Genomic DNA, 26417 nt, shown 5'->3' with positions numbered 1-26417 from the left:
AATAAGAACATGAGAAGCTATGTTGGATCAGGCCAGGGACCCATCCAGTCCAACACTCTGTCACTCAGTGGCCAAAAAAAAAGGAGGTTCACAAGTGGGGCTAGAAGCCCTTCCAAATCCTAGCCTTTTAGTTTTCCTGGAGTGAATTGGCCCTTACCCTCATATGGTTTGCAATCCAAGTGTGTGAGGCAGTGCTGTACAGCAGCTAAGAGAATTTTTATTATGGATTTATGCCCCAGTGGGATACCCAAAGCAGTGTACAACATAATTCTCCATTTTATACTCAGAACAACCACCCTGTGAGGCAGGATAGACTGAGAGTGACTAGTCCTAGGTTACCCAGCGAGTTTCTGTGGCAGAGTGAGGATTTGAATCTGGGTCTCCCAGATCCTAGTCCAGCACTCTTAAGTGCTGCATTACACTGGCTGGTAGGAGCTGTGATCAGGCCAAGTCTGTTCTTCTCATTTTCCCTTCGGCAAAATCTGATTAGATGGCCTTAGTCAAATGTCTGTTTTTCCATGCCTCACTTCCATAAAGAGAGTAGATGCTGTCCTACTTTGCAGGGTTGTTGTAAAAGATGACAGAACTGCTTGCAAGTGAAGCACTTTTGAGTCTTGAAAGAGACTCAAAATTTAAATGCTATTAAATTACCTTAGATCCTGTGCCATTGTGGCAGAATTAACTGTCTCTCATAGTTCTAGGCAAATGGCAGGAGGGGTGTTTTGATAAAACTGAGAACTTTTCACCTGCTTAGCTTCTGCTTTCAAATATCTCAGGATGCAGTGTCAATTCTTTTGCTCTCAAGGCTTTTCTTGTTGTGGGAGAATCTTAAAACCCCAGTAGTCAGTTCCTAAATGAGAGAGGCACTCCGCTTTCTGCATGGGATTAGGAGGCCTGCATGGGAGCATGGCACATGCCAAGTGGTGTGATGCCCACAGGAGTGGCTATTAGCCACAGTATATGTATATGTGTGTGTTTGTGTATGTATATGTGTGTGTATGTATATATGATGTCCCTGTCCAGCTGGGTCTATGTTTGAACCCAGAATGCAAACCTTAACTCAACAGCAGTGCACAGCCGTCTTCCCCTTCTGCTGTGTCCAAACCGATTTGCTGATGTGACATTATTTTGCTTCGCCTCCCTGACTTCAGCCACGGAGTTCCTTATCTGCTCCCAAGGCTTTGGTTGATCAGCATGATAATGTTGCGGTTTGCAAGTTACAGCTTTATTGCGGTCTTGCAAATAAAAACAATTGGAGTTATTGGCTCACAGTTCAGGGTTTTTTCCTTCCTGACAAACCTCTCCCCCCAAAAAAATTTTTCCCAGACACATTAACAGCCGGAGTGGGGGAGAGAGAAGAACTGATCTGCTTTGTTGCCTGCAGGTGATTTGTGCGTGCTGCAGGTAACCAGGAAGAAGCTGTTAGCTGGGAGCTGCACGTACCTTGTTCTGGTTAAAGCACATAACATATCCATTTTTCCATGGCATAACATTCTGCAGAGAGACCCAAATTTGCCCTTGCAGTGTATGCTCGTTCCTCGAGATAAAATATCTGTTTGCTTCACATGGGATGGAGTATGCTGGATGCATGCTTTGGTAGTGATGCGATATGTTTGTTCATAGTTAAGCATCTATGAGAGACTGGGGTATATTTAGCAATGTGTCCAGATCTGAACCCTAGGTGTTCCGGACATCCCTGCGTTTTTGAATATTATGCCATCTGTGTGCTGTAGCAACTCTTTGCTACTGGACTGGCTTGTCCACACAGGAAAATCCAGTTGCAAATCATAGTTATAAGCACAACACCCAACTCTTCCTTCCTGTTTCAGTCCCACTGATACTGTGCTGCAGTTCTATAGCATTTTAGAGCGTTCCATCCGAACCCTTTTTGTAGATCTTTCTGTGGTCTGTGCAACAAAAAGTAGGTAAATATTATTCCTCTAGTTCTCTGCATGCTACTTGGACATGAGATGCATTAGTTCAGTGGGGCAGTGTGCTGGCTTGCACCGGGAAAAATGCACATGTACTCTTTAAGTAACTACTGAACTAGCAATGTCATCTAAAGAGAATCAGTGTAGCGTAGTGGTCAGAGTGCTAGGCTAGAATCTTGGTGATGCACCTGCTCTGCCCACCCAGTCAGCTCACTGTGCCTGGCCTTGGGCCAGTCATGAATGTTCTGCCTAACCTACCTCACAGAATTGTTGTGAAGATTAAATGAAGGAGGTGACAACAGTGTAAGTTACAATAATGTGTTTCAGTCTCTGTTGAGGAGAATGTCTTGGAAGAAGCCTGAGCATTTAGGTGGGATCAGCAAAGAAGAGGAGAGAAATCTGCACTGGAGCCCTTTAGAATCTCAAAGTAGACTTCAGCATCTCTTAGGATAAAGATATTCAGAGTCCACAAGTGAACTAAAGTTCAGAAACTTGTAAACAATATAGAGATGGGAAGAATTTCTTTATAAGAAATGTCAAGACAGTGTGCAATTCCAATAAAAAAGGCCAACGCAACGCTGGGAATTATTAGGAAGGGAATTGAAAACAAATCAGCCAGTATCATAATGCCCCTGTATAAATCGATGGTGTGGTCTCATTTGGAATACTGTGTACAATTCTGGTCACCGCACCTCAAAAAGGATATTATAGCATCAGAAAAAGTCCAGAAAAGGGCAACTAGAATGATTAAAGGTTTGGAACACTTTCCTATGAAGAACGGTTAAAACGCTTGGGGCTCTTTAGCTTGGAGAAACGTCTGCTGGGTGACATGATAGAGGTTTACATGATTATGCATGGGATGGAGAAAGTAGAGAAAGAAGTACTTTTCTTCCTTTCTCACAATACAAGAACTCGTGGGCATTGAAATTGCTGAACAGTCAGGTTAAAACGGATAAAAGGAAGTCCTTCTTCACCCAAAGGGTGATTAACATGTGGAATTCACTGCCACAGGAGGTGGTGGCGGCTACAAGCAAAGCCAGCTTCAAGAAATTGCTGAACAGTCAGGTTAAAACGGATAAAAGGAAGTCCTTCTTCACCCAAAGGGTGATTAACATGTGGAATTCACTGCCACAGGAGGTGGCGGCGGCTACAAGCAAAGCCAGCTTCAAGAGGGGATTGGATAAAAATATGGAGCAGAGGTCCATCAGTGGCTATTAGCCACAGTATGTGTGTGTGTGCACACACACCGCACACATATATTGGCCACTGTGTGACACAGAGTATTGGACTGGATGGGCCATTGGCCTGATCCAACATGGCTTCTCTTATGTTCTTATGGATGTAGTAAAGCCAGTTCTTCATGTACTTAAAGCATCTGGCACCGAAAATAGTGAAACAAACTACATTTTGTTGCGGCATCCAAATCAAGCAAAATGTCAAACTGGGACTTGTTCTGTTGCTTACAAATCAGGTTTCTAAAGCAGCGGAATCCTGATTTGTAGGCATATGCAAACCTCTGGTTTGGCTGTCCCAGCAAACTACAGTTTAAGAACATAAAAAGAGCCGTGCTGGATCAGACCAATAATTCACCTAGTCCAGCATCCTGTCTCACACAGTGACCAACCAGTGCCTTTGGACAGCCAACAACAGGTCATAGAGGCCGAGGTCTTTCCCTGATGTTGCCTCCAGGCTCTGGGATTCAGAGGCTTAGTGCCTTTGAATGTGGAGGTTCCCCTCAGTCACATGCACATGTGCTCTTCAAGTAACTACTGAACAAGCAATGTCATCTAAAGAGAATCAGTGTAGCGTAGTGGTCAGAGTGCTGGGCTACAACAACTACTAGCTTTATCTTCCATAAATCTATCTAATCCCCTTTTAAAGCTGGTTGTTCTGTCGCTGCTCACAAGGGGGTTGAAGGAACGCATGGACTGTAGGACTCAATTCCCAGGGGTCCTCACCACAAACAAATCACAGTTGGTTCATGAAGCTGAACGCAGCTTCCTGGTAGATTGTGGGGGGGGGGGGGGAGGTGTTCTTGGTAGAGTGAGAGCAGGCCTGACTTTGGTGGCAACAGGTTTGGAAGACTCTTTGGCCTCTTCAGTTTGTTATGAAGACAGGCATGTTTTGCTGTTGTGCAGGCATGTAATTTGCTTAACCTTTCCTGACTCGCTTATCAAGTGTGCGCTTGCCAATTCCTGACTAAGAGCAAGCGGCTCGGTGCAGCGTCACTCTTCCGAGTCAGCATACTGAAGCTTGTTCAGTAACTCAGGACCCAATACCGGTTCTTTTGACAGGACACCGAGATGGTTTCCCATGCTATAAATCTGACAGTTTAGGTGCTGGATTAGCCCATGGGCCACTTGCCCTGAAGGCTCAGACAAACAATAGCCTTTTTCATTTGCAGATGTTATAGCCAGAGGAGGATGTTGTCATGGTTAATTAGTTTAATAAGCCTTAATTATTGCCAACGATGCTACTTCATAAACTTAACTACCATCCCAGGGTGACTTACTATGCAGTTTCTGTTGTGGGGTGGGGGAAGTATCCTAGTTGAGCTTAGGTCTATCTAAAGTGAAAGTGGCTTAACAGCCAATGTGGTTAGTTTGTGGGACTATGAGCTTGGAAGACGGGTTCAAGTTAGGGTTGCCAGGTCTGTATTGGAAAATACCTGGAGACTTTGGGGGGTGGGTCTGGGAGGGAGTGGGGGGAGGGGCCTCAGCATGGTACAGTGCCATAGAATCCACATTTCAAAGCAGCCATTTTCTCCAGGGGGAGCTGATTTATGTTGGCTGGAGATCAGTTGTAAAAGCAGATCTCCAGACCCAACCTGGAGTCTGGCAACCCTAGTTCAAGTTCTCAGTTAGACACAACAAAGGGATTCAAACCTGTTTTTTGAGATCCTAGTTGGTGGGTTCAACACTGTAATTTTTAATTGTAAGCTGCTTCCAGAAGGACTCTGAAGAGGAGGCATAGAAATATTCTAAATAAATAATTGTCTCTTAACCTTAAATTGCCAAGTCCATGCCGCAGAGAGGTAAACTGCAGTACTGTACTCCAAGCTCTGCTCACAACCTGAATTTGATCCCAGTGGAAGTTGGGTTCAGGTAGCCAACTTAAGGTTGACTCAGCCTTCCATCCTTCCAAGGTCGGTAAAATTAGTACCCAGCTTGCTGGGGGTAAAGTGTAGCTGACTGGGGAAGGCAGTGGTAAACCACCCTGTAATTTTTAAATTTTTTTTGCCAAGAAAACATTGTGATATGATATTACCTCATGAGTCAATAACAACTCAGTGCTTGATTAACCTTAAATCATGAAGTATCTCGTCTTTCAGTTTTTCTGAAACAGGTCAAACTCACAATCTTGGTTTTAATTCCTACACAATCGGAAGTGTTTGGAACAGATAAGAATGTAAAAGCCCAGTGACTTTTCCCCTATCCTTTTCTTCAGAAATACTACAATTTACCATTTCCCCTCCCCGCCTTCAAAATCATGTAGGTATCCAAGGAGAGAAACTGTCTCTTTTAAAAATAGTTAGAAAAAGCAATCTTTGTATGTTTATATGTTTGATACCCAAGTAAAGACAATAACCAGGGATAAAAAAAGGTAAAGGTAGTCCCCTGTGCAAGCACCAGTCATTTTTGACTCTGGGGTGACGTTGTAACCTGAGCCGGCTACCTGAACCAGCCTCCGCCGGTATCGAACTCAGGTTGTGACTGTGAGCAGAGAGTTCAGGCTGCAGTACTGCAGCTTTACCACTCTGTGCCATGGAGCTCTTATAACCAGGGATATGTAAACACAAATTAGAATAGTTGAAAATAAATCTAATAGATGATGAACAGCTGACCTTCCCAAAAATGTTACTTGACATACAGAGTATGACATACAGTGTATATTTTCTTGGTTGGAAAAGGCACTTGGTGATGTTTTTTTTTAAATCATCAAATGCATTTATATCCTGCCTTTTCTGGAAACTGGAGTTATAGCTGTTGGGTTCACAGTCAGTTTCCTACACAGGAACTGAACAAATCTAATCCTGCTTAGTTTCTGCAAGGGTTCTGCCATCTGGCTGGGTCTGGTTAAAGAACCTTCTTAGCTTACAGGGTTGCAGCAGAGTGATTTGCAGCTCAAAAAGTATGTGTACCATTGCTGTCTGAGCTGTTGTGTGCATCAGTAATATTTTTAAAAGAATTTTTTTGCATAAAATGACCCAAATTAACTTCTGCTCACTCAGTAAATGTGTGTAGTTCTCATCAAGTGCCAAGAAATGTATTTGTGCTGAGCCAAAATAAGTGAAGGTAAAATTTGCAGTCTCGTAAAGCCTATAAAGCCAAAGAAAGGTGTCATCTGAAACTAATAGCAGTCAGGGCTAAAACGTCCCATTTTGGGCATGTGGGAGGTGATGATCACATCAAGGGAGTAAAAATAAAGGTAAAGATTGAAACAAGCTCAGTTCACATCAAGGTATATCTTCAGAGCGAAGATGTAAGAGGTATGGTCCAAGCTTAGGGAGACACAAGTGAGAAATTCTGTGATAAACAGAGTTGGTTGAGAAATTGGTTATATGGAGAAGAGCACTGAACAGGAACAGGGCGAGATAGTGAGAGTGTTGGGCAGGAGAATAGATATGAGCAGCGGAATTAAAAATGGCAGCCTTTAATTAATGAAGTTCTTTGGTGTGTTCTCCCCTTCCCACTACTGCTCAGTTAGATAAGGCATTATTATAATCAGGCTTGAAGTTGGTCATTTAATTGACACTTCTGCTTCCACCTTATTATTTTTAGATGTTATAAAGCCTTCAGAGGAGGCTTTGAAGGGACAGACTCTGGGATTGGAGTGGCATTGTCTGTAATAGAAATGGCAGAGGCATTTGAAAGTCACTGTGGTGTAGTGGTTAGACCATGACCACCATGGCATCCACCAATGTTTTTAGAAAGCGGAAGGACCCAGGTGGGGCTCTTGCCCAGTAACAGTTCTGATTGACCACTGGAAATTTGATGGGCTGTATAGATTTTTTAAAATGTTGCTTTGGCAGCAGCTGCCACCACAGCACAAGGATGTTCTGCTGTGTAATTGAAAGGAAGCCATGGAAGCCATTTTGTTGCTGGCTCAGCCTCTTGTGGCAGCCATTTTGTGGATGTGCCTAGCACACTGTCCCAGAATTCCAAATGTGTCCTTAGGCTCAAAAATGTTGGGGACCCCTCAGTTAAATGGTTGGCTGAGGTGGGTCAGTCTGCCTAAATATTATCTTGTAACTCTTCCTAGAGGGTTGTTGTGAAGGTAAAATAGGAAGCAAGACCCCAGGCAAGCCACACTAAAACTCTTGAAATTATGGCAAGGTACATATGAAGCTACCTTATACTGAATCAGACCATTGATCCATCAGTTGTCTACTTTGACTGGCAGTGGCTCTCCAGGGTCCCAGGCAGAGGTCCTTCATAACCCCTATTGCCTGATTCTTTTAGCTGGAGATACCAGGGATTGAACCTTGGCAGGGCCGGATCTAGGAGAGAGCAGACTGGGCTCTTGCCCTGGGTGCCACCGGGGGGGCTGCCAAATTAGGCATGGGGTCCATTCTATTCTATGGGCCCATAGGAAAGGAAAGGTCCCCTGTGCAAGCACCAGTCGTTTCCAACTCTGGGATGATGTTGCTTTCACAACGTTTTCACGGCAGACTTTTTACGGAGTGGTTTGCCATTGCCTTCCCCAGTCATCTACGCTTTCCCCCCAGCAAGCTGGGTACTCATTTTACCAACCTCAGAAGGATGGAAGGCTGAGTCAACCTTGAGCCAGCTACCTGAAAACCCAGCTTCCACTGGAGATCGAACTCAGGTCGTGAGCAGAGCTTAGGACTGCAGTACTGCAGCTTTAGCACTCTTGGCCACAGGCCCATAAGGGGGCGTCATTTTTTTTTAATTTTGCTCTCCTCCTCAAAAAACATATAGATCCAGTTCTGAACCTTGGACCTCCTGCATGCCAAGTGGATGCTCTGCGATTCAGAGAGTACGAGAGTTGATTCCGCTATTGTGAAGATGGAAAACTTTTACATTAATAGATATCAGGAGGAGAGTGATTAATTTCTGCCAGCAGAAAATGCCACTTTTGGAGAGCCGTCTGGTTCCACCCACTTGCCTGCTTTACAAAGTCATACTCTCTGGGTGTTCACGCTCTTCCCTTGGTGAAAAGGGGATTGCATCACAGGGAACTGTGACGTGAGAGATCCGTGGGCGGGAATGAGGCTTATTACATTGGGAGAAGATGCTAAAACCGGAAGCCCAAAGGCTACTGAGAATGAGAAAGCCAGTCAAGCAATATGTTGAGAGTGACGGGCGATCGAAGGAGCTTTTGAAAAAGGAGGCCTTAAAAATCGAGGTATGTCTGCCTGGCTGGGCAGTTTGACAGGCAGGGATGAAAGGACAGGAGAGTGATTGATCTTCCCTGGCTCTCTTGTGTCTGATGTGCAGATCTGTTTGTGTTGTTGGAGCTGATCACAATAGATCTTGTGCTGCAGCCGTATAATCGACCAGGTGGTAAGAGAGTGACCCTTTTGGAGATCCATCCCCTGCCTGGCACTGTGCTTCCCAAGTTAGGAATGTAGGTTTAGTAAGAGCCGAGTTGAAGTTTTCTTGGAGTGATTAAAGTTACAACGTAGACCAGCAATTTTAATTAGGTGCCCCACCAATGTGGCTGCTTTTTCCTCTGTGTCTCCTCTTTAAAAAGCTGATCCTGGCTTTGTTCCAGCTCATTGGACCAGGAGATGTTTCAGAAGTCTCCAAGAGACTGGATGAATGGCTCTAAGATTTTGTGTGTGTGTGCACGCCTGTGGCAAATGGTTTTGCTGTGCTCCACCCCTGTGGTTCTCCCCCTTGCACTGTAGGGAAATTGTGCCCCACTCACACAAAATTCAAAAAGTGCCCACAGGCTCAACAAGTTTGGGAATCCCTGACCTAGAGGTTTAAAATACCAGTGGCTCCTGCTGAAGTCAAAGGTCTGGTTAAAAGAGAGATTTAAAAGATCTTTTATGATTTTTAAAGAAGTGCTAATGAGCAGTTCTGCCCTGACTTGGATAGGCCAGGTTTACTTGATCTTGGAGGGTCAGCAGGGTCAACCCTGGTTAATACTTGGATGGCAGACCACCAAGGAATACCAGGGATGCTACACGGAGGCAGGTGACAACAAATCACCTCTACACCTCTCTTGCTTAAAAAACCCTGTGGGGTTGCCGTTTGACTTGAGGGCCCTTTCTACTACCCTTTAGCAGCTCAAGGCTTGGAAAATGTGGCTGGAGGGAGTTTAACTCTTTCCTCTGGTGCTGCTTCTAGTGGAAGGTAAAGGTAGTCTCCTGTGCAAGCAGTGCCCATAGAGGTAACTGCAGCTTTGGAGGAGCTATTCAAATTGCAGAAAGAGTCCAATCTTTGTGTTTGCCTTACAACCCTTTCTTGATAGTCGAAGAAACTGCTGGAGATACTAATTAGCTTTTTATCCTAGCAATAGATTGTCTGGTTGTGGTTGGCCCAAAGATTGAACTGAACTAGCCGAACTTGATTGAGCTGAACTGGCCAAACTGATCATGGTTGGTTCGTGTGGTTTCTTTATCTCCATTATCACGTTTTTATCAAGGTGCTGGCCTGTTAATGCCTTTTAGTATTTGCTTATGAGCGAAGGAGGTATTTGAATCCCTGTTGGTGACTAAATGCAAGAGTGAGTGCAGTGGCGTCCGTGTTGAACCGGATCCTTCAAACTCCCACCTTGTCATGAAGCTTACTCAGGGTTCCTCCACACCAGCCACAACTTCTTGTAAACTGTCTATCACATTAGTCAATGCGGTGTAGTGGTTAGAGAGCTGGCATTGGATCTGGAAGTCCCAGGTTCGAATCCCTGCTCTGCCCCAAAGCTTGCTGGGTGGCATTGGGCCTCTCATGCCCCTCTCAGGCTAATCAACCTCACAAGGTGGTTGTGAAGCTGAATGGGGAAGGAAGAATCATGTATGCTGCCTTGCAGGAAGGGTGGGATAAAAATACACTAGCCAGATTCTGTATTTGCATGTTCACAGCTTGCAAGTTTTGTAAGTGGTTGGTCTGGTTTGAAGTTGCAGGCAGCCTGGGCGTCATAAGAGATGTGGGCTCTCTGACTACGACTGGCTTGATCGCTCAACTGCTCCAGGGTTAGGTTGGCATCCCTAAGCTTGGCTTCCGGGGAAAAGTACTGCTCTGATAGTAAACTGGCCAGCTTGTGTGTCAGTTGTGGAAGCAGCAGAACTAGGCCAGTTGCCGATTTAGTATGTAGTGCGTGGAAGACTCGCCAGGTGTGCAGGAAAATGACATCACAAAATAATTTGGTGGTGGCGGGGTAGATGCAAAAAACCTGGTGAGAACCAAGGACCAAGCTTGCTCCAGGAAGCATATGATGTTGAGAGCATGGAAGAGTCTGAACTTATGGGGAGGTGGTATATTGACAGTTTGAATTGAGGAGGACTTGTTTGGGATGCTTTTAGGAAGCCATTGGTCTCTTGAAGAACCTTGCCCTATCATTGAGAGTTGTCTCCTGACTGGAAGCTTTCACGCATCTCTTGTCAAATGACACACGTTTGTATCCTCCCCTTTATGGATTCTGCAGAAGTGACCTCTCCAAACATAATATGATACGTTTATTTAGCGTCTTGGGTCATGTTGTTTGCGAAGCAAGCTTGTTCCATACCAGTGGATTAATTTTAAAGCACTGCACTGTCCATCATTTAGCATTCTGAAACTGATACAATCCTGATGCAACACTTAAGGAGAAAAGGTGGCATTCTAGATTGCTTTTTATGATTCTTAGATGTGAAATGAATAAACAAGTATTTTGGGAGCAATGCCTTTAAATATAACTGTTGTGATCCTGGAGTTACTCTCTTGGTCTGGGAAAGTAGGTCAGAAGATCTGTAGTTGACTCTGTAGGGAACAGTCCCCCTCCACAGGACAAAGAGTTGGTTTTAATGGCCTTCTGCTCTGTTGCAGTCTTCAGTGTTCTTAAGAGGATCATTTAAAAAGCAAATTTACCTGTAAACTTCGCTGGCCCAGGCTAGCCTGCTCTCATCAGATCTTGGAAGCTAAGTAGGGTCAGCTCTGGATAGTACTTAGATGGGAGACCACCAAGGGAAGTCCAAGGTTGCTATGTGGAGGTGGGCGATGGCAAGTTGTCTCTGTTTTGTCTGTTGCCTTGAAACTCTTACGAAGTTGCCATAAATTGCCTGTGACTGGATGGCACTTAGCACCACCAACTCTGGATTTGTGTTCCAGAATAGTTAGTGGGTGTTAAGCACTAAAGAAAGGTAAACAGTTGGAAAAACAATCAGCCTAGCGGAAGGACAATTCAGTGCATCTGGTGAACTCTCTGACTCAGGAAAAGCTTAGTCCATAATAAATTTCTTTCATCTTTAGGAGGTCACTGGACTCCTGTCTTATTTCACAGATCGAGTGAGAGGGAGGTTTCCAATCTGTATGCTTGTTGTTGGCAAGGAGGGAATTGTACGTCATCATGTTGGCAATTGTGAGTATTGATCTGTCTAGGACTGAATAGTGATGAGTTCAGCTGAAATTATGCAAGGCAGGAGGAGGTAATCTTGGATATGTGGCACTTATGATCTGAGACCTTTGATAAAGTCCTGCTTTTTTTTACTGATGATGTTTTCTGGCTGACTTAATCAAGTTACACTGGAGTGTCCTTGACTCTTGTTAAAATGACTTTTGGCTCCCTTCAATCTTCTCCATCATTGTTTGAACTTTGCATTATCCTGAATCTTTTATTCTTTCTGATTATATACCCCATTCCTTCAGCCCTCTCCCAAATAAACTCCCTCAAAACAATTGTGCAAAATCATCAATCAGTTGAAACCTGACTCAGTTAGCCCAGGCAAGCCCAATCTTGTCAGATCTCAGAAGCTAAGCAGGGTTGACACTGGCAAGTACTTGGATGGGAGACCTCCTTGGAATACCAGATCCGGGAGGCAGGGGCAGGCTTTATTCAGCCACCTCGCTCAAGATGGAGTACATGGATCGCTCCTCCTCCATTTGATTTTTCAGAACGGCCCTGCAGGTTAAGCTGAGAAAGACTGCCCTCGGTCACTCTGTAAGTTTCATGGCAAGCAGGGATTTGAATCTGGGTCCTTAGCCGCACTGGCAGGGGAAGCTTTTCAGAAAAGAATAGTATGAATAATACTCTATCCCCTCCCTTATAATAATATGTAGCATTAATATAGTGCTTCTGGTGCTAAAAGAGCTTTGCACATTATTTTGTTGCTGCCCTCACAACAACTCTATAAGGTAAGCTGGTAGCATCATCTTCAAAGTGTAGTTTGAGGACGTGGGGCTCAGAGAGTGACAATGCCAATTGTAGGATTTGAACCCAGATCACAGCTGATTCCAAGAGCTCTCTGGTACACCGGCCTTGACTGTGGACCAACCTGTCCAGTCAGGTTAACTTTGAGCCCCCTCCTGTGTGATCCTCCATGAGAGGAGAGGTAAGGAGTAGGTTCAACAGACAGAGCCTTTTCTGCTGTGGTTACGGAGTTAGGCAACACCCTCCCTTGAAAGGCCCACATGGCATAATCACTACTTTTGGTGAATAGCACTAGAGTTGCCAACTCTGAATCTGGAAATATCTGGAGATTTGAGGGATGAACATGAGGAGGACAGGGTTTGGGGACCTTAGCTGGGTATAATGCCATGGAGTCCACTCCCCAAAACAACCATTTTCTCCTGGGGAACTGATCTCTGTCACCCAGAGATCAGTTGTAATTTTGAGAGATCTCCAGGCCCCACCTGGAGGCTGCTGAGGTTGGCAACCCTGTGTGTTGCTTTGTAGTACTAGAATAATAAATCTGTATCCAAAAGCACCTTAAGGGCCTACAAAATTTTTTCAGGGTTTATACTTTTGTAAATCAAAGCTTGCTTTGTCAGACACAAATAGTTCAGCAAACTCGTATCTTGGAAGATTCTGTGAGTCTTTTAAGCTGCTACTGGACTTGAGTTTTGTTATTTCAGTGGCCTTTTGAGCAAGGGTTTCCAACCTCCAGGTGGTGGCTGGAGACCTCTTGGGGTTACAGCTGATCTCCAGGCATTGGTTCCCCTGGAAAAAATGGCCTCTTTAGAAGGTGGACTCTACGGCATTAATACCCCAGTGAAGCCCCTCCCCTAACTCCACCTTCACCAGACTCAACCCCCCAAATCTCCAGCTATTTCCAAACCCAGCAGCGTCTCTGTCTCCCCCCGTCTCTCCCCCTCTCCTCCCGTCTCTCCCCCGTCTCTATCTCTCTCCCCCATCTCTGTCTCTCTCCCCCCCGTCTCTGTCTCTCTCCCCCCGTCTCTGTCTCTCTCCCCCGTCTCTGTCTCTCTCCCCCCCATCTCTGTCTCTCTCCACCCCCCGTCTCTGTCTCTCTCCACCCCCCCGTCTCTGTGTCTCTCCCCCCGTCTCTGTCTCTCTCCCCCGTCTCTGTCTCTCTCCCCCCGTCTCTGTCTCTCTCTCCCCCCGTCTCTGTCTCTCTCCCCCCCGTCTCTGTCTCTCTCTCCCCCCGTCTCTGTCTCTCTCCCCCCCGTCTCTGTCTCTCTCCCCCCCCCGTCTCTGTCTCTCTCCCCCCCCGTCTCTGTCTCTCTCCCCCCCCCCGTCTCTGTCTCTCTCTGTCTGTCTGTCTTCCCCCCCCCCTTCTCCCCCAAAAGGCAGGGTAAAAATAAATATATTTCAATAATAAATGCTAAACTAATCAGGAGTCACGGTTGGTGGCTTGCCTTTACTTAACAGCTTTTCTTAATACAGCCTTTCCAAAGTTGTTGTGGAAGAATGGTGTTAGCAATCCAGAGCTCTGATTGGCTGGTTCTAGCCTCTGGTGATCAAGGAGTATAGTTTAACTAGCCCTGCCGTTTAACTAGCTGCTTGGCAACAGGAGCTGGCTCTCTCCTTTGCCCTCGAAGACCTGACCTCTGGATCCTGCCTCTTTTTCCTGCCGCAATCCGGCTGTTGCCCTCTCTTTATCAAAGCTCTGTTGTGTGGATCTCTCTCTTTCTTGCAGAGGTTGGAGAGGCGTTTGCATAGTCAGCGGTTTCCAAGAGCGGTTATTTTTCCAGCTGAGTTAGATGTGTTTGATCCAGGAAGGTGTGTACAGGGGTGGGGGAGAGTGGCAAAGGTTAGCCTGTGGCAAAGTCCTCTGGACTTGGCTTGTGGTCATCTCTGTGTGTTTGAAATGTCAGCCAAGGGTCAGCGGGTTTTTAAAGATTGGGGTGGGGGTGGGGATAAAGAGTAACTGGCCAGGGGAGGGATTGGGAAACTGCAGGAGTCCTGGGGCCCAATTTGTGGGAGATCTTAAAACCCACCCACCCACCCTGCTTCCCCAAGCCTGGTGGAAAATTGGTAACTAACTAAGCTTTTAGCGAATGTCAGGGTTTTTAAAATTGGAGCTTTGGATTTCTGTGTTTCACCCAGAAACTTGGCTCTCAGAGCAGCATGCACTAATTTATAACAGTGCAGGCACCAGGCATTGGTTCTGGAGAAAGTGGCCTCTTTAGAAGATGGACTCTATGGCATTAATTCCCCAGTGAAGCCCCTCCCCTAACCCTGCCTTCACCAGACCAATGCAGGCACCAAATAAAATGTAATCTGTACCAGAGGTGGCCAAACTTGCTTAATATAAGAGCCACAGGACATGAACATCAGATGTTTGAGAGCCAAAAGATAGGAAGGGAAGGAGGGCAAGAAAGGTAGAAAGAAAGCAAATAGAGGGGGGTGGAAAGAAAGCAACTTTAAATGCATTCTCCAAGCTACCAGCTGGCTTGGCTTGGAGAAGTGATTTATAGAGACAAATGCCATCTCCAAGAAGGCCAACAGGGTAGTGGGGGTTTTCAGAGCCACACAATATGTGTGAGAACCACATGTGGCTCCTGAGCAACAGTTTGGCCACCCCTGGTCTATATTTTGAGTAGATGGATGGGAAGGGGAATTCTTGGTGATATCTGGGTGCATGCATGATAGAGGGGTGCCTATCCCCACTGCCTGGCTATCACGGGCAGGGTGTGTGAAGAAAAGCGGTAAGATGACCAGTGCTAATCTGGTGGTGGAGATTCTTTGAACCAGTTCAGTGCACAGATATACTCTCTCTCTGGAGCTGCTTGTGTGTTCAGAGGAGTTTAACAGACTGGGCTTAGACTAGACTTGCTTTCAAGAGCGCGTTAAGGCAGTTTCATTACTAGCAAATTGGCTTGTACTTTCTGTTCCCAGCCTTCAGAAAAAGTCAAAACGCTTTCCTTTCATTGCTGGTTTGCTATTTGTAAGACTCCTAATAAGCAATATTGTTAAAGTTCTTAGGTCTGCTTATTGCTGTTAAGCAGTAATCCTTTGAGTAACATGTGTGTACTAGCTGAGTTCATTAGTGTTCAAAGGCTTTGAGTGCCTTATATTAAAGGTAGGCCAGTATTAATAACCATGTGTTGCAGATGGAGGTTGTGGCTTGCCTGAGGTTTGTGGGAGAGGCAAGGTTTAAACTGGGGACTTTGGAGTCATAGCCTGAATACACTGACCCCTGAAAAATATAATGTGATTGGGAGTGGGACTTGCCAGCTCCAGGTTAAAGAATTCATGGATATTTGGTGGTGCAACTTGGCAGGGGCAAGGTATGGAAGAGGAGGGCCCTCAGCAGGGCACAGTACCAGAGAGTCTACCCTCCAATGCGGCCATTTTCTCTAGAGGAACTGATCTCTGTGGTCTAGAGAGAATTTCCAATGCTGGGAGTTCTCCAGGCCCCACCTGGAGATTGGCAAGTCTATCAAGTAGCAAATTGATGTTACAGTCTCCATGTTGGTGTTTGCCAAACTATTGCAGTACTTGGAAATTAAGGCTTCTATGCATGGACCCATCACCTCTTCTTTCCACCTTCCCCAAATGAGCATCAGAGGGTTCTTTAAAAGTAGGAAGTTGCCTTTGTCTTTGTATGTCTTTTAATTCCGTGGCTGAGAATTGCATAAAAAAATCTTGGTTGTGACTAGCTTTGCCTGTTAGTGCAGGATGTAGTTGCACTTTTATGAGATCCAGCTCCATGCTGAAGAGAGGGAAACTCTACATCTGCTATTTCTGGTTCTGAAATGACCCTAAATGTGGAATAATGTTCTGTGGGGAGGCGGGTTGGGCATAGTAGCGAGAAGTCCTGAGTTCAAGTTTTCACTCCACCAGGAACTCATCAGAAGTAGACTTGAACAAATTCCTGTAAGTCACTTCAACACTCTGAAAGGGAGAAAGGGCTGGTCTATTTTATAGGATTGCTCTAAGGAGCACACTGGAGCATTTTGAGCTGCCGCAAGGAGAGGAAACCAAGAGCCTTAGGAACCGAGTGAACTGTGGGCATGCTGTTTTTTATTAAGTGTAGCTGTCACTTCTTGCGTGTGAATTCTGGGAAGTGATTAGCTCTTAATTTAAAGAAAATTAAGCCTTAGCTTGGTTTCCTGGAATTGCTGATGAATTTTTTTTCCCCAAAAAAACAAGTTTACATACTTCAGTGTTTGCAAATAATGAGTTGGGAGGAACTGCTGCTACTCTGAGTGTCTGTCCTCTGATGCTGGAATTTCTGTTGCCTTCACTTGGGCCACTGATACTTCAGTCTGTACTGTTCTAGTGCTTTCTGTATCCACAGGTGATGTGGTGTTACAGGGCTTTCTCTTTCTGGGAAGCACACGTTTCAGGCATTTAATATCCTCATAGTGAAGGTACTCAATACTGTTGAGCTGTACAATTTTGAAGCTGTTCTTAACATAAAGAGTTCATGTAGTAATACCTGTCCTAGGAAGGGGTACCTCTGGGTTCAGATTCCCGCTTAGTTGTGAGGCTTGTTAGGTGGTTTTGGCCACTCTCTTAGCTTGACCTTCCTTGCAGGGTTGTTGCAAGGCTAGAATGGAAGAGAGAACCATGCATTCTACTACGTGAGCTGTATGTGATTTTTTTTTAAATAATTGTTATCCCTAACTTTTAAAAATCAAATATCTCAATTTCCTTTTGGCAATTTAGGAGGTTATGAATTCTTTTGTGAAGTCCACTAACTGCTACCTAGTTTCACACTAAATAATGCCCTAATGAATTCATGGTAGGCCTTTTTTTTACTGCTTTGTTTGCTAAATAGAAATTGGACAAAATCTGCTGAATCATATCTCATTTGAATGGGGGACATGGAAAAAAACAATCTGATTCATTGTGGGCCCCCCCCCCCACATTCCCCAAAGCCTATGTTGTTAGTCACGAAAATAAGGACTAGAAATATTGTCTTTTTTTTACAAAAATAGCCAAAAGTTGAGCATCTCGTGAAATTTGTTTTGTATCCTGATACTCCTGAAATCATGGCATATGAATGGCCCTGGTGGGAAGGTTCCCACAGAGCTGCACTGTATAAAATGGTTTTATAAACTTGCTTGGATAAATGATTAGAGAGTATGGTCTATACTGCTATAAACAGGATCCTATTCATGTAATTTCTGTGTCACGTTCAGGGGTTTTTTTTTGTAGCAGGAACTCCTTTCCATATTAGGCCATACACCCCTGATGTAGCCAATCCTCCAAGAGCTTATAGGGCTCTTAGTACAGGGCCTACTGTAAGCTCCAGGAGGATTGGCTACATCAGGAGTGTGTGGCCTAATATGCAAAGGAGTTCCGGCCACAAAAAAAGCTCTGGTCATGTTTAATACTTACGCTATGCTTCAGTTCTTTCTGGTGGTTCCAGACTTCTAAAATCCTAACGCTTTGGTTATTGAATGCCCCATTTTGTTGATTGTACTGACTCAGTGTGTGTGATCTGTCGTGACTCCCTGTGAGAAAGGCAGAGTATAAATGATGTAAATAAGTGAATTTAAAAAATCATTCTATAGTTCTTTCAAAACCACTTTGCTTGGCAGAGCTTTGTATTGATGAGCCAACTGTCGATGCACTGTATAAAATGTTTTTTTAAACTTGCTTGGATAAATGATTAGGCAATGCTGGGTAAGGACTGAAATTGACTTCATTTATTGTTTGTCTTTCTCCTTGAGATTCCAGGCGGCTCACGGAGTTATTTAAAAACAACAAGATAGATGTCAGTATTATACATGCAGTGAACAATGCAGTCAATCCAAATTGCACAACGAAAGGAAAATAATATCAAAACAGTAATCCACTACCCTGGATTTCAGACAGTAGAGAATGCAGTAAACCAGATTTCACATTTTGGTGGGGGTGAGAGAAAGACAACTAAATACATCCAATAAATATATTTAATAAGCAATGCATTTTAAAGGGAGAAGAAAAATGAAAACTGTCTAAAACTTTCATAGGCAATTAAACTTTCAACACAATTACCTTTTTAAAAAGTGTCTTCAGAATCCCATTTTTTACCAGATCCCTGATTTTTTACAGCTTCAGTGTCTGCATGTTGGGTAAAAGACAGCTTCAGTGGGTCCCTTAGATCAGGAATTTTTTTATTTTTTGTTTTTAACTTTCAACCTTTTTTTGTTTCTTTGGAGACAGCAAAAGACTTTGCGGCATTGCTTCCCCCCTCCCCCAATTTTAATCTTTGCTTAGTCATGGAATTTGTTAGTCAGGTAGATTCAGCTCTCTTGCACCCTGTGGCTGTTTGCCTTGGCACTGCCGGTCCTTGGAACCAGAAACTAGGTTAGAGAATCCCCCTCTCCTGCCTCAGGGAAGAGGCGATGCAACAGACTATGCTGATGTAAGCCTTGCTCCCTGTAACTGGGCCGCCTTGTTTAAGCAGGCAGCCCGGGACAGAAGAACAAGATCTTGCCAAAGGCTCACTGGCTTCCAACCTCAACAGCTCCATTTGGGGGCTGGAAGAACTGTCCTCTCTTTCCCTGCGAGCCACCTCCATAACTGAGGATTAGAGGGGCAGGCAAGGTGGGTGGAAAATCCCAGCGCTCCTGCTGGGCAAACCAGTTCTGGGCAGGTGTGGCGGTTGCAATCCCTCCGGAGGGGACAGAGCCGCAGGCGGCTTTTGGGGGGGAGGGAAGGAGGCTGTGCTCTAAAAGACGTCTCATCAGCAGAAGCCTGAGAATCACAGCGGTGAGGTTTTGACTCTTCACTGTTTGCTCTTTTAATCTGTCGCTTTGGTTTTTTGGGGGGTGGCGCAATGTGGAGCCTTTGGCGGAAGTCTGCTGGGCAGGGTGCAGTGGTAGAGACTCTTCCTTTGAAGTCCTGACTGCAGAGGGTGGCTGTGAGATTGGAGTTGTTTAATGCTCCTTTCCTTTTTTTTCCAGGACAGAGGGATAAAAATCCCCCGACAGCTGGGAAGAGGTCCGAGCTCCTTCATCCCTGGCGAAGAGGTGAGTTGCTTGGCTTATGATGATTTTCTCTTCCTCTGCCGAGCTTGGGCTTGGCGTAACAATTGCAAGAGCAATCCCTTATGAACCTGCCCGACTTGTATTATGGTCATCTTCGGAGGCCCCACTTTGAGTGTCTCCAGGGCTTTTTTGTAGCAGGAACTCCTTTGCATATTAGGCCACACGCCCTGATAAGAACATAAGAGAAGCCAAGTTGGATCAGGCCAATGGCCCATCCAGTCCAACACTCTGTGTCACAAAGTGGCCAATACATACATATATATATATGTGTGTGTGTGTGTGTTTATATGTACTGTGGCTAATAGCCACTGATGGACATCTGCTCCATATTTTTATCCAATCCCCTCTTGAAGCTGGCTATACTTGTAGCCGCCGCCACCTGCTGTGGCAGTGAATGTCACATGTTAATCACCCTTTGGGTGAAGAAGGACTTCTTTTTATCCGTTTTAACCTGACTGCTCAGCAATTTCATTGAATGCCCACGAGTTCTTGCATTGTGAGAAAGGGAGAAAAGTACTTCTTTCTCTACTTTCTCCATCCCATGCATAATCTTGTAAACCTCTATCATGTCACCCCTCATTCGACGTTTCTCCAAGCTAAAGAGCCCCCAGTGTTTTAACCTTTCTTCATAGGGAAAGTGTTCCAAACCTTTAATCATTCTAGTTGCCCTTTTCTGGACTTTTTCCAATGCTATAATATCCTTTCTGAGGTGCAGTAACCAGAATTGTAACAGTATTCCAAATTCCTACTATATTTGAAGAAATGTTTATTGTTGGCCTTTATGTTTTTTGCAATATGCTCCTCATAGTCCCTTTTTGCCTGCCCGATCACAGTCTTGCATTTGATTTGCCACAGCCTGTGTTCCCTTTATTAATCTCATTTGGACTAGCTTTCCACCGCTTAAAGGAGTCCTTCTTACCTTTACCTTATGTAGCCAATCCTCCAAGAGCTTACAGGGCTCTTCTTACAGGGTCTACTGTAAACTCTTGGAGGATTGGCTATATCAGGAGGATGTGGCCTAATATGTAAAGAGTTCCTGCTGCAAAAAAGCCCTGGATGTCTCCACTTCATGAGGTTAGGCAGGTGGTAGCCCAGGAGGAGTCAGACAGATTTGTCTGTCCCCTCCTGTCTTCCACCCGCAGGTGAGGACTTTCTGGCTATGATCCCTCCTTCCTAAACAGTGTTTTGTATATATTTTAACTCTTGTTTCTGAAACTCTTTAAAACATTGTTTTGGAGGGAGGGCTATTTTAATGGTTTTAGAATGCCTTTTTATCTTGTGTTTTAAATTGTTAACCCCCTTGTGAGGGCAAAAAGGTGAGAGAAATTTTGCCAACAATAAAAGAACAAAATAAATGATCTTGTCCAGGTTTGGAAGACATTGTGGTCACTTTTGGAGTTGGGGATTAAATGTGTGACAAGGTGTAACAACTTCTCGAAAAGATTGGGAGTCAACTTGGATGAGGCATCTCCTATTTGGCATGGTCTTCTCCCCAGAGAAAAACCAGTAAATGTTAGCAAAAAAGTCACCCTATTAGTCCAAACTAATATGCAAAACCAAAATCCATGCAGTTCCATTTATTAGGACTAAAGGCATATTTTGAAACTCCTAGCAGGTGCATTAAAAATGTTTGTTTTGAATGGGAGCGGCAGAAGTCTCATAATATATTACATAGTTGCCAGTGTTCATTGTGTTTTCACATCCCAGTAATTCTTGCGACAGCCTTGTAAGGCAGGACAGTATTTTTTTTAATACAAGACATTTCTTATTTAGTAACAGCTGAAAAGCAAATCACAATGGGCATGCACAACTATAATTATAGAATAACAACGTTAAGTTAAAAGCAATTTACAAAAGACAGAAAACTGTCTTGCTGTAAACAGCAGTTCAAAACTAGTTCATCCCTCTTCCCTCTGGATCCCCTGAAGTGGAAGTAGTTGTCCTAGCAAGTTTGTGGCTGAGATGAGATCTGAACTGGTAACCTTGGATTATAGCTTGCTTTCTACTATGCAGTACCAGTCCCCAGACAAAACAGGCTAGATTTCTTGCTGAGAAAGGGTGGGAACATAGCACCCTTTCCTTCCCACCTGCCTTTCTTGTCCTGTTTGTTTGTTCTAGGAGGCAACAGGTGTACATAAATAGGGCCTTTTGCTGTGCAATCCTATGCAGAGTTACTCCAGTTAAAGCCAATTGAAATACATGGGATTTAGACTGGAGTTTCCTGATACAGGATTGGCACTGTTGGGAACAGGCAACAAAGAGATGCCTTGGTGAATTAATATTGCCTCCATAAAATGTGCATGGCATCACTGAGTGGCAGGGAATTGGCAGAGAAAACATGAGATGTTCCTCTAGAATGAATATGCAAAACTCTTATGGCACTTTTGAAGACTCAGCTAAAACTGCTTCCCACTGTAAGCTTTTATTGAAGAAGAAGAAGAAGAAGAAGAAGAAGAAGATATTGGATTTATATCCCGCCCTCCACTCCGAAGAGTCTCAGAGCGGCTCACAATCTCCTTTACCTTCCTCCCCCACAACAGTCACCCTGTGAGGTGGGTGGGGCTGGAGAGGGCTCTCACAGCAGCTGCCCTTTCAAGGACAACCTCTGCCAGAGCTATGGCTGACCCAAGGCCATGCTCGCAGGTGCAAGTGGAGGAGAGGGGAATCAAACCCAGTTCTCCCAGATAAGAGTCAGCACACTTAACCACTACACCAAACCAGCTCTCATATTGAGTCAGATGCCTCTTGGCCAGTTCATCATTACCAACACTTGAGTGGAATTATTGCCTTTTTTAGACTGGCTTTTGTTTTATCTGTACTCTATGAGACACCCTAACACACACACCCAACCCCTCTCCTTTGCTCAGTTCCTGTGTCTTGCACCTGAATGGTTTACAGTGTGTTTGTGCCCCCTACAACACTTCGACCGATTTCCCACTCACCTTATGCCGCTCTGACTTCCTCTTTTCAGCAGAGCTTCTTTCTGATTTCACACTATCTGCCCTGGGGCTGCAGCTCCCTTCGGCTTTTCCACACAGCAAACAGAAACTGCTAAAAACCAGTTTGTTTGCTGCCTGAAAATGCCAACAGGAGCTGCAGCCCCGGGGCAGATAGTGTGAAATCGGAAGGAAGCCCACTGAAAAGAGGAATGCCAGAGCAGCATAAGGTGAGTGGGAAATCGGTCCTACTCTTCTCCCTCCACCACCCAAATCTGTGACTGGTTTTACATGTGTCTGCCAAATGACCACATGCTCCATACATCTGATGAAGTAAGGTCTGGTTCACGAAAGTTTATGATGAAATATTTATTAAATTTATATTGGGTCCAATATGCAATGCCACTAAAATGCATATCAACAGCAAATGCATCTCGAGATGTCTTAACAACAATAACATGATTTAAGCAAGTTAGTTTCCACATAACAGTTAACAACAATGCAGAATGACATAATTTAAAATCAGCATTAGTAAACAACAATACAATCTGTATAAACTTCTAAAAAAAAATCAGTCTCAAAACTTGGAGGCCCCAAAAATCGGAAAACTAGAGGGGTGAAGTAAACAGTGCTGAATAGAGACTGTCATCACAATCAGGTGAAAGCCTGTCGGAAAAGTTCAGTTTTCCAATGAATCTTTAAGGCAGGGGCAGCCAAACTGTGACTTGGGAGCCACATGTGACTCTTTCATACATACTGTGTGGCTCTTGGAGCCCCCACCACCCCACTAGCTGGCAGCTTGGAGAATGCGTTTAAAGTTAAAGTTGCTTTCTTTCCACCTCTCCCTCCCCATCCCTTTCCTTCCTTACTTACTTTCTTTGACATTTATGTCTTGCAACTCTCAAACATCTGACATTTATTCTATTGTACTCTTGTGTTAAGCAAATTTGGCCTTCCCTGCTTTAAAGTGATTTTGCGGAGTCCCTTTTGGAAGCTCCATTGCACTTCTCCCAACAATCTTAATTGTCTTGATTTCTCCTCCCAGAATTCTGGGATTTAGTTCTAACCTTTGTGAAAAGGGCTATCTAAACCCACTTTTTGTCTCCTACAAAGAGCTACATTTCTCAGAGGGAAGTTACTCTGCTTAAAGATGTGTCGTTTTCAGATACTGTAAACCAGAAGTAGGTTGGACAAATAAGTTCGACACCTCTGTGCTAACCATATCATTTTTTTAAAAAAAATCCTTTCTTAAAAATGCCACTAAGCAGGGTCAGTTCTAAGTTTTTGTAGGCCCTGGGCAAGAGAACATAACCCACTTTGTTCCTGTACAAATGAAATAAATAGCTAAATAGACAAATACCTTAAAAGAACCCTGAGAGGTAGGTTAGGAAAAGCTACAGTAGCTTGGTCAAGATTACACAATGTGCCTAAATTAAGGCTGAGGCCCCCCAGCAGCTCTTCTTGGTTAGTGAGTGCCCATGTAAGTCTACCCTTGATGCCGTCCCTGTTCTTAAGGGTTCAAAGCAGTGCTTTCCCTTCCCCCTGGAAAAAGAAGTGCCAGAACACTCAAGAGGGAAATGAATGAGAAACACACAGGTGCCCCCATGAACTTTTAAGAATTTTGTTTCTGCAAAGAGGTTCCGGACCTCTGTTCCACCACATTCCCCAAGGGAAAAAAGCCCTGGTTCAAAGTATATTATCTTTGTAATCTGTCAAAGAGCCCCACAAAGTAGGTTACTGTTATCGCCATTTTGCAGCTGATAGAAATGAGGCCATCTTGAGAACTTGCAGCAAGATTCAAACTGGCCACTTCCCAAATCAGTCTTTTATAGCTGCTGTGTGCCAGCTGTTTTTCCTTCGTGCTTTCAGGCTGTTTGAACTTTTCTTACAGTTCTCTCTTCTGTTCTTTGCCTGCGGTTCAGATCACAACTATGCCAAGGAAATTCAGCTAGTGCGACCGTAGGCCTGTCATGCACACACAGCCTAAACCTACCTTGCTGGGTTGTTGTGAGAATTAAATGAATAAATGGAGAAGGTTGGAAGCAGCATTGGATCCCCACAGAAGGGGAAAAGCAGGGTATCAGGATATAACAAGGCAAAGGAGGAAATTTGGCTTTTTCCTTCTGAAAGTGTTGTTAGGGAACAGTGATCAGCAGTAGATTGAGAGGCATAATAATAATAATTGTGTGCTGTCAAATGGCAGTCGATTCATGGTGACCCCAAGCCAAGGTGGTTTGCCATTCATTCCCTTCCTCTACAGCCCCAGTCTTCCTTGGTGGTCTCCCAATCAAATATTAACTCTGGCCAACCCTGCTTAACTTCTCTAGGGCTGGATTGACATGTTTTTTGAGGGGAGGCAAAATTTTAAAAAATGACACCCCCTTATGGGCCTATTTTATCTTATGGGCCCATAGAATAGAATGGACTCCATACCCAATTTGGCATGCCCCCCCTCCATTGACACCCTGGGCAAGTGCCCCCTCTGCTTTCCCCTAGATCCGGCCCTGAACTTCTGAGCTGTACTGAGATTGAACTGTGTAGGCTGCTACATTGGGAGGTATGCAAGGTGTTTACTAAATTCTTCCTCCCTTTCAGGGTAGGGGTGGGGGACAGCTCTGCTGCTTCTACAGGGAACAGTTATTGCCGCAATCAGATCCTCGGCTCAGCTTGCAGTGACACATGTGGCAGCATTGTCCTGCCGTGCTGTCATCTCCATATTTATCGAGTGACCTTCCCTGCCTGGGTGCACAAACAACATATCGCAAGAGCCCGCATGGACCTACCTTTCTGGGCCATGTGTTCCTATGCCTGTCAGATTCCACCGCTCTTCTTTCATGCCTTGGAGGCACCTTTGGAGGGGGGGGAGGAGAGGGGTGCGACTAACCACACTAACGGCTCTGGCATTTTATCAGGGATCCTGCCCTGCCTTCACATGTTCTACTGGGGTGTTCCCCCCGCCCAAGGCAGGCAGCTGCTGCCTCCTTCCCCTGGCCAGACGCCAGTTCCTCCACCACCCCCTTCATTCCCCAAGTGCTCCGTAGAGTCGTTGGCTGGCTGGGTGGAAACTGTATCACCGTGTTCCTGGACAGCTCTTGGATATGCTGGCTGCGGGGACACCTTCTGCTTCCAAAAGACGTCATGAGTCAGGGATTCTCGATCGGGCAGCCCGAAGCTCTGACTGTGTTGAAACTCACCTGCTGAGGGGGCAAGGCAGGGAGGTGTGTGATGACCCAGGCTGGTGGAGGGGGCATTTTTTGGACAGGGAATTGAACAAACAACAGGATTGCGTCAAAGAGACTTGAGTATACTTTCAGCGGGCTATGTTGATGCCTCTTCATACACATCTCTCCATCTCACACATGAGCTTGTAGGAGAGATAGGGGTCTCTTCTGTAGAGGGAGTGTTGTGTAGCGGTTGGGCTGTCAGACTAGGATGTGGGAGACCCAAGTTTGAATCCCGACTCTGCCATGAAAGTTTGGGCCAGGCACACACTCCTGGACTAATCTGCCTCACAGGACAAAATGGAAGAGAGGACAACCGTTGTAAGCTGCTTAACAAGAGAAGTGGAGTCCAAATATTGACAAGGGGAGTCAGCCATCTCTCTCTTGATGTCACATTGATTTTTGCCTCCATTTGGGAAAGATATGTATGTGAAGCCGAGTGCTTTCAAAAGGTGTTCTCTTGAAGGGTTGAGTGTTTTTTCTACCTCTCCTAGATCCTACAAGAAGGAGCGGAGAGTGCCCAGCGGCGCCTCTTCATTGAGGCCTTTGTTTCGACGGGCAGGGTGGATAACATTACCATGGTGATGGGGCTGCACCCAGAATACCTCACCAGCTTCTGGAAGACTCAGTACCTCCTCCTGCGGATGGACGGCCCACTGCCTTATCACAAACGCCACTACATTGCCATCATGGTGAGTGGAGAGCAGATGGGAGCCTAGTCCCACCATTCTCTATTCCCAGTTTTTAGCTTTAAATAAATAACCAAAGATGTTAGTCAGATCTGGGCAACTTCTGCTTGTATAGTGTACTGGTTTTACTGAATAATTGTGGTAGCTGCCATGTACCTGGAGTTTGTCGGATTACAATTTTTAAACTCCCATCTTTCACACTGTGTAATCCTCCTTGAGTCTCAGTAAAAGTCAATATAATGTTGAGGGCCACCAATATCAAAGAAGTTCATCTGGAAGGCATATGAGAGAGGGCCTTTTTGGTGGCAGC

General features: G+C 44.9%; 1 protein-coding gene across 3 annotated transcripts in view; it reads left to right on the top strand.

The window, feature by feature from the left end:
* Positions 1-26417, top strand: part of SESN2 (sestrin 2) — a 63714-nt gene that overhangs the window by 26695 nt on the left and 10602 nt on the right. For all 3 annotated transcript variants that reach the window (XM_060258202.1, XM_060258201.1, XM_060258199.1), the window contains exons 2-3: positions 19178-19243; positions 25913-26110. In XM_060258202.1, the coding sequence (XP_060114185.1) occupies positions 19178-19243; positions 25913-26110 (264 nt within the window). The remainder of the gene's footprint in view (positions 1-19177; positions 19244-25912; positions 26111-26417) is intronic.

This window comes from Heteronotia binoei, chromosome 17, assembly GCF_032191835.1.
Source record: "Heteronotia binoei isolate CCM8104 ecotype False Entrance Well chromosome 17, APGP_CSIRO_Hbin_v1, whole genome shotgun sequence".
NCBI classification, from domain to species: domain Eukaryota; kingdom Metazoa; phylum Chordata; class Lepidosauria; order Squamata; family Gekkonidae; genus Heteronotia; species Heteronotia binoei.
Note: the sequence above shows the minus strand (reverse complement) of the source record. Positions and strands in the feature narration are given on the sequence as shown.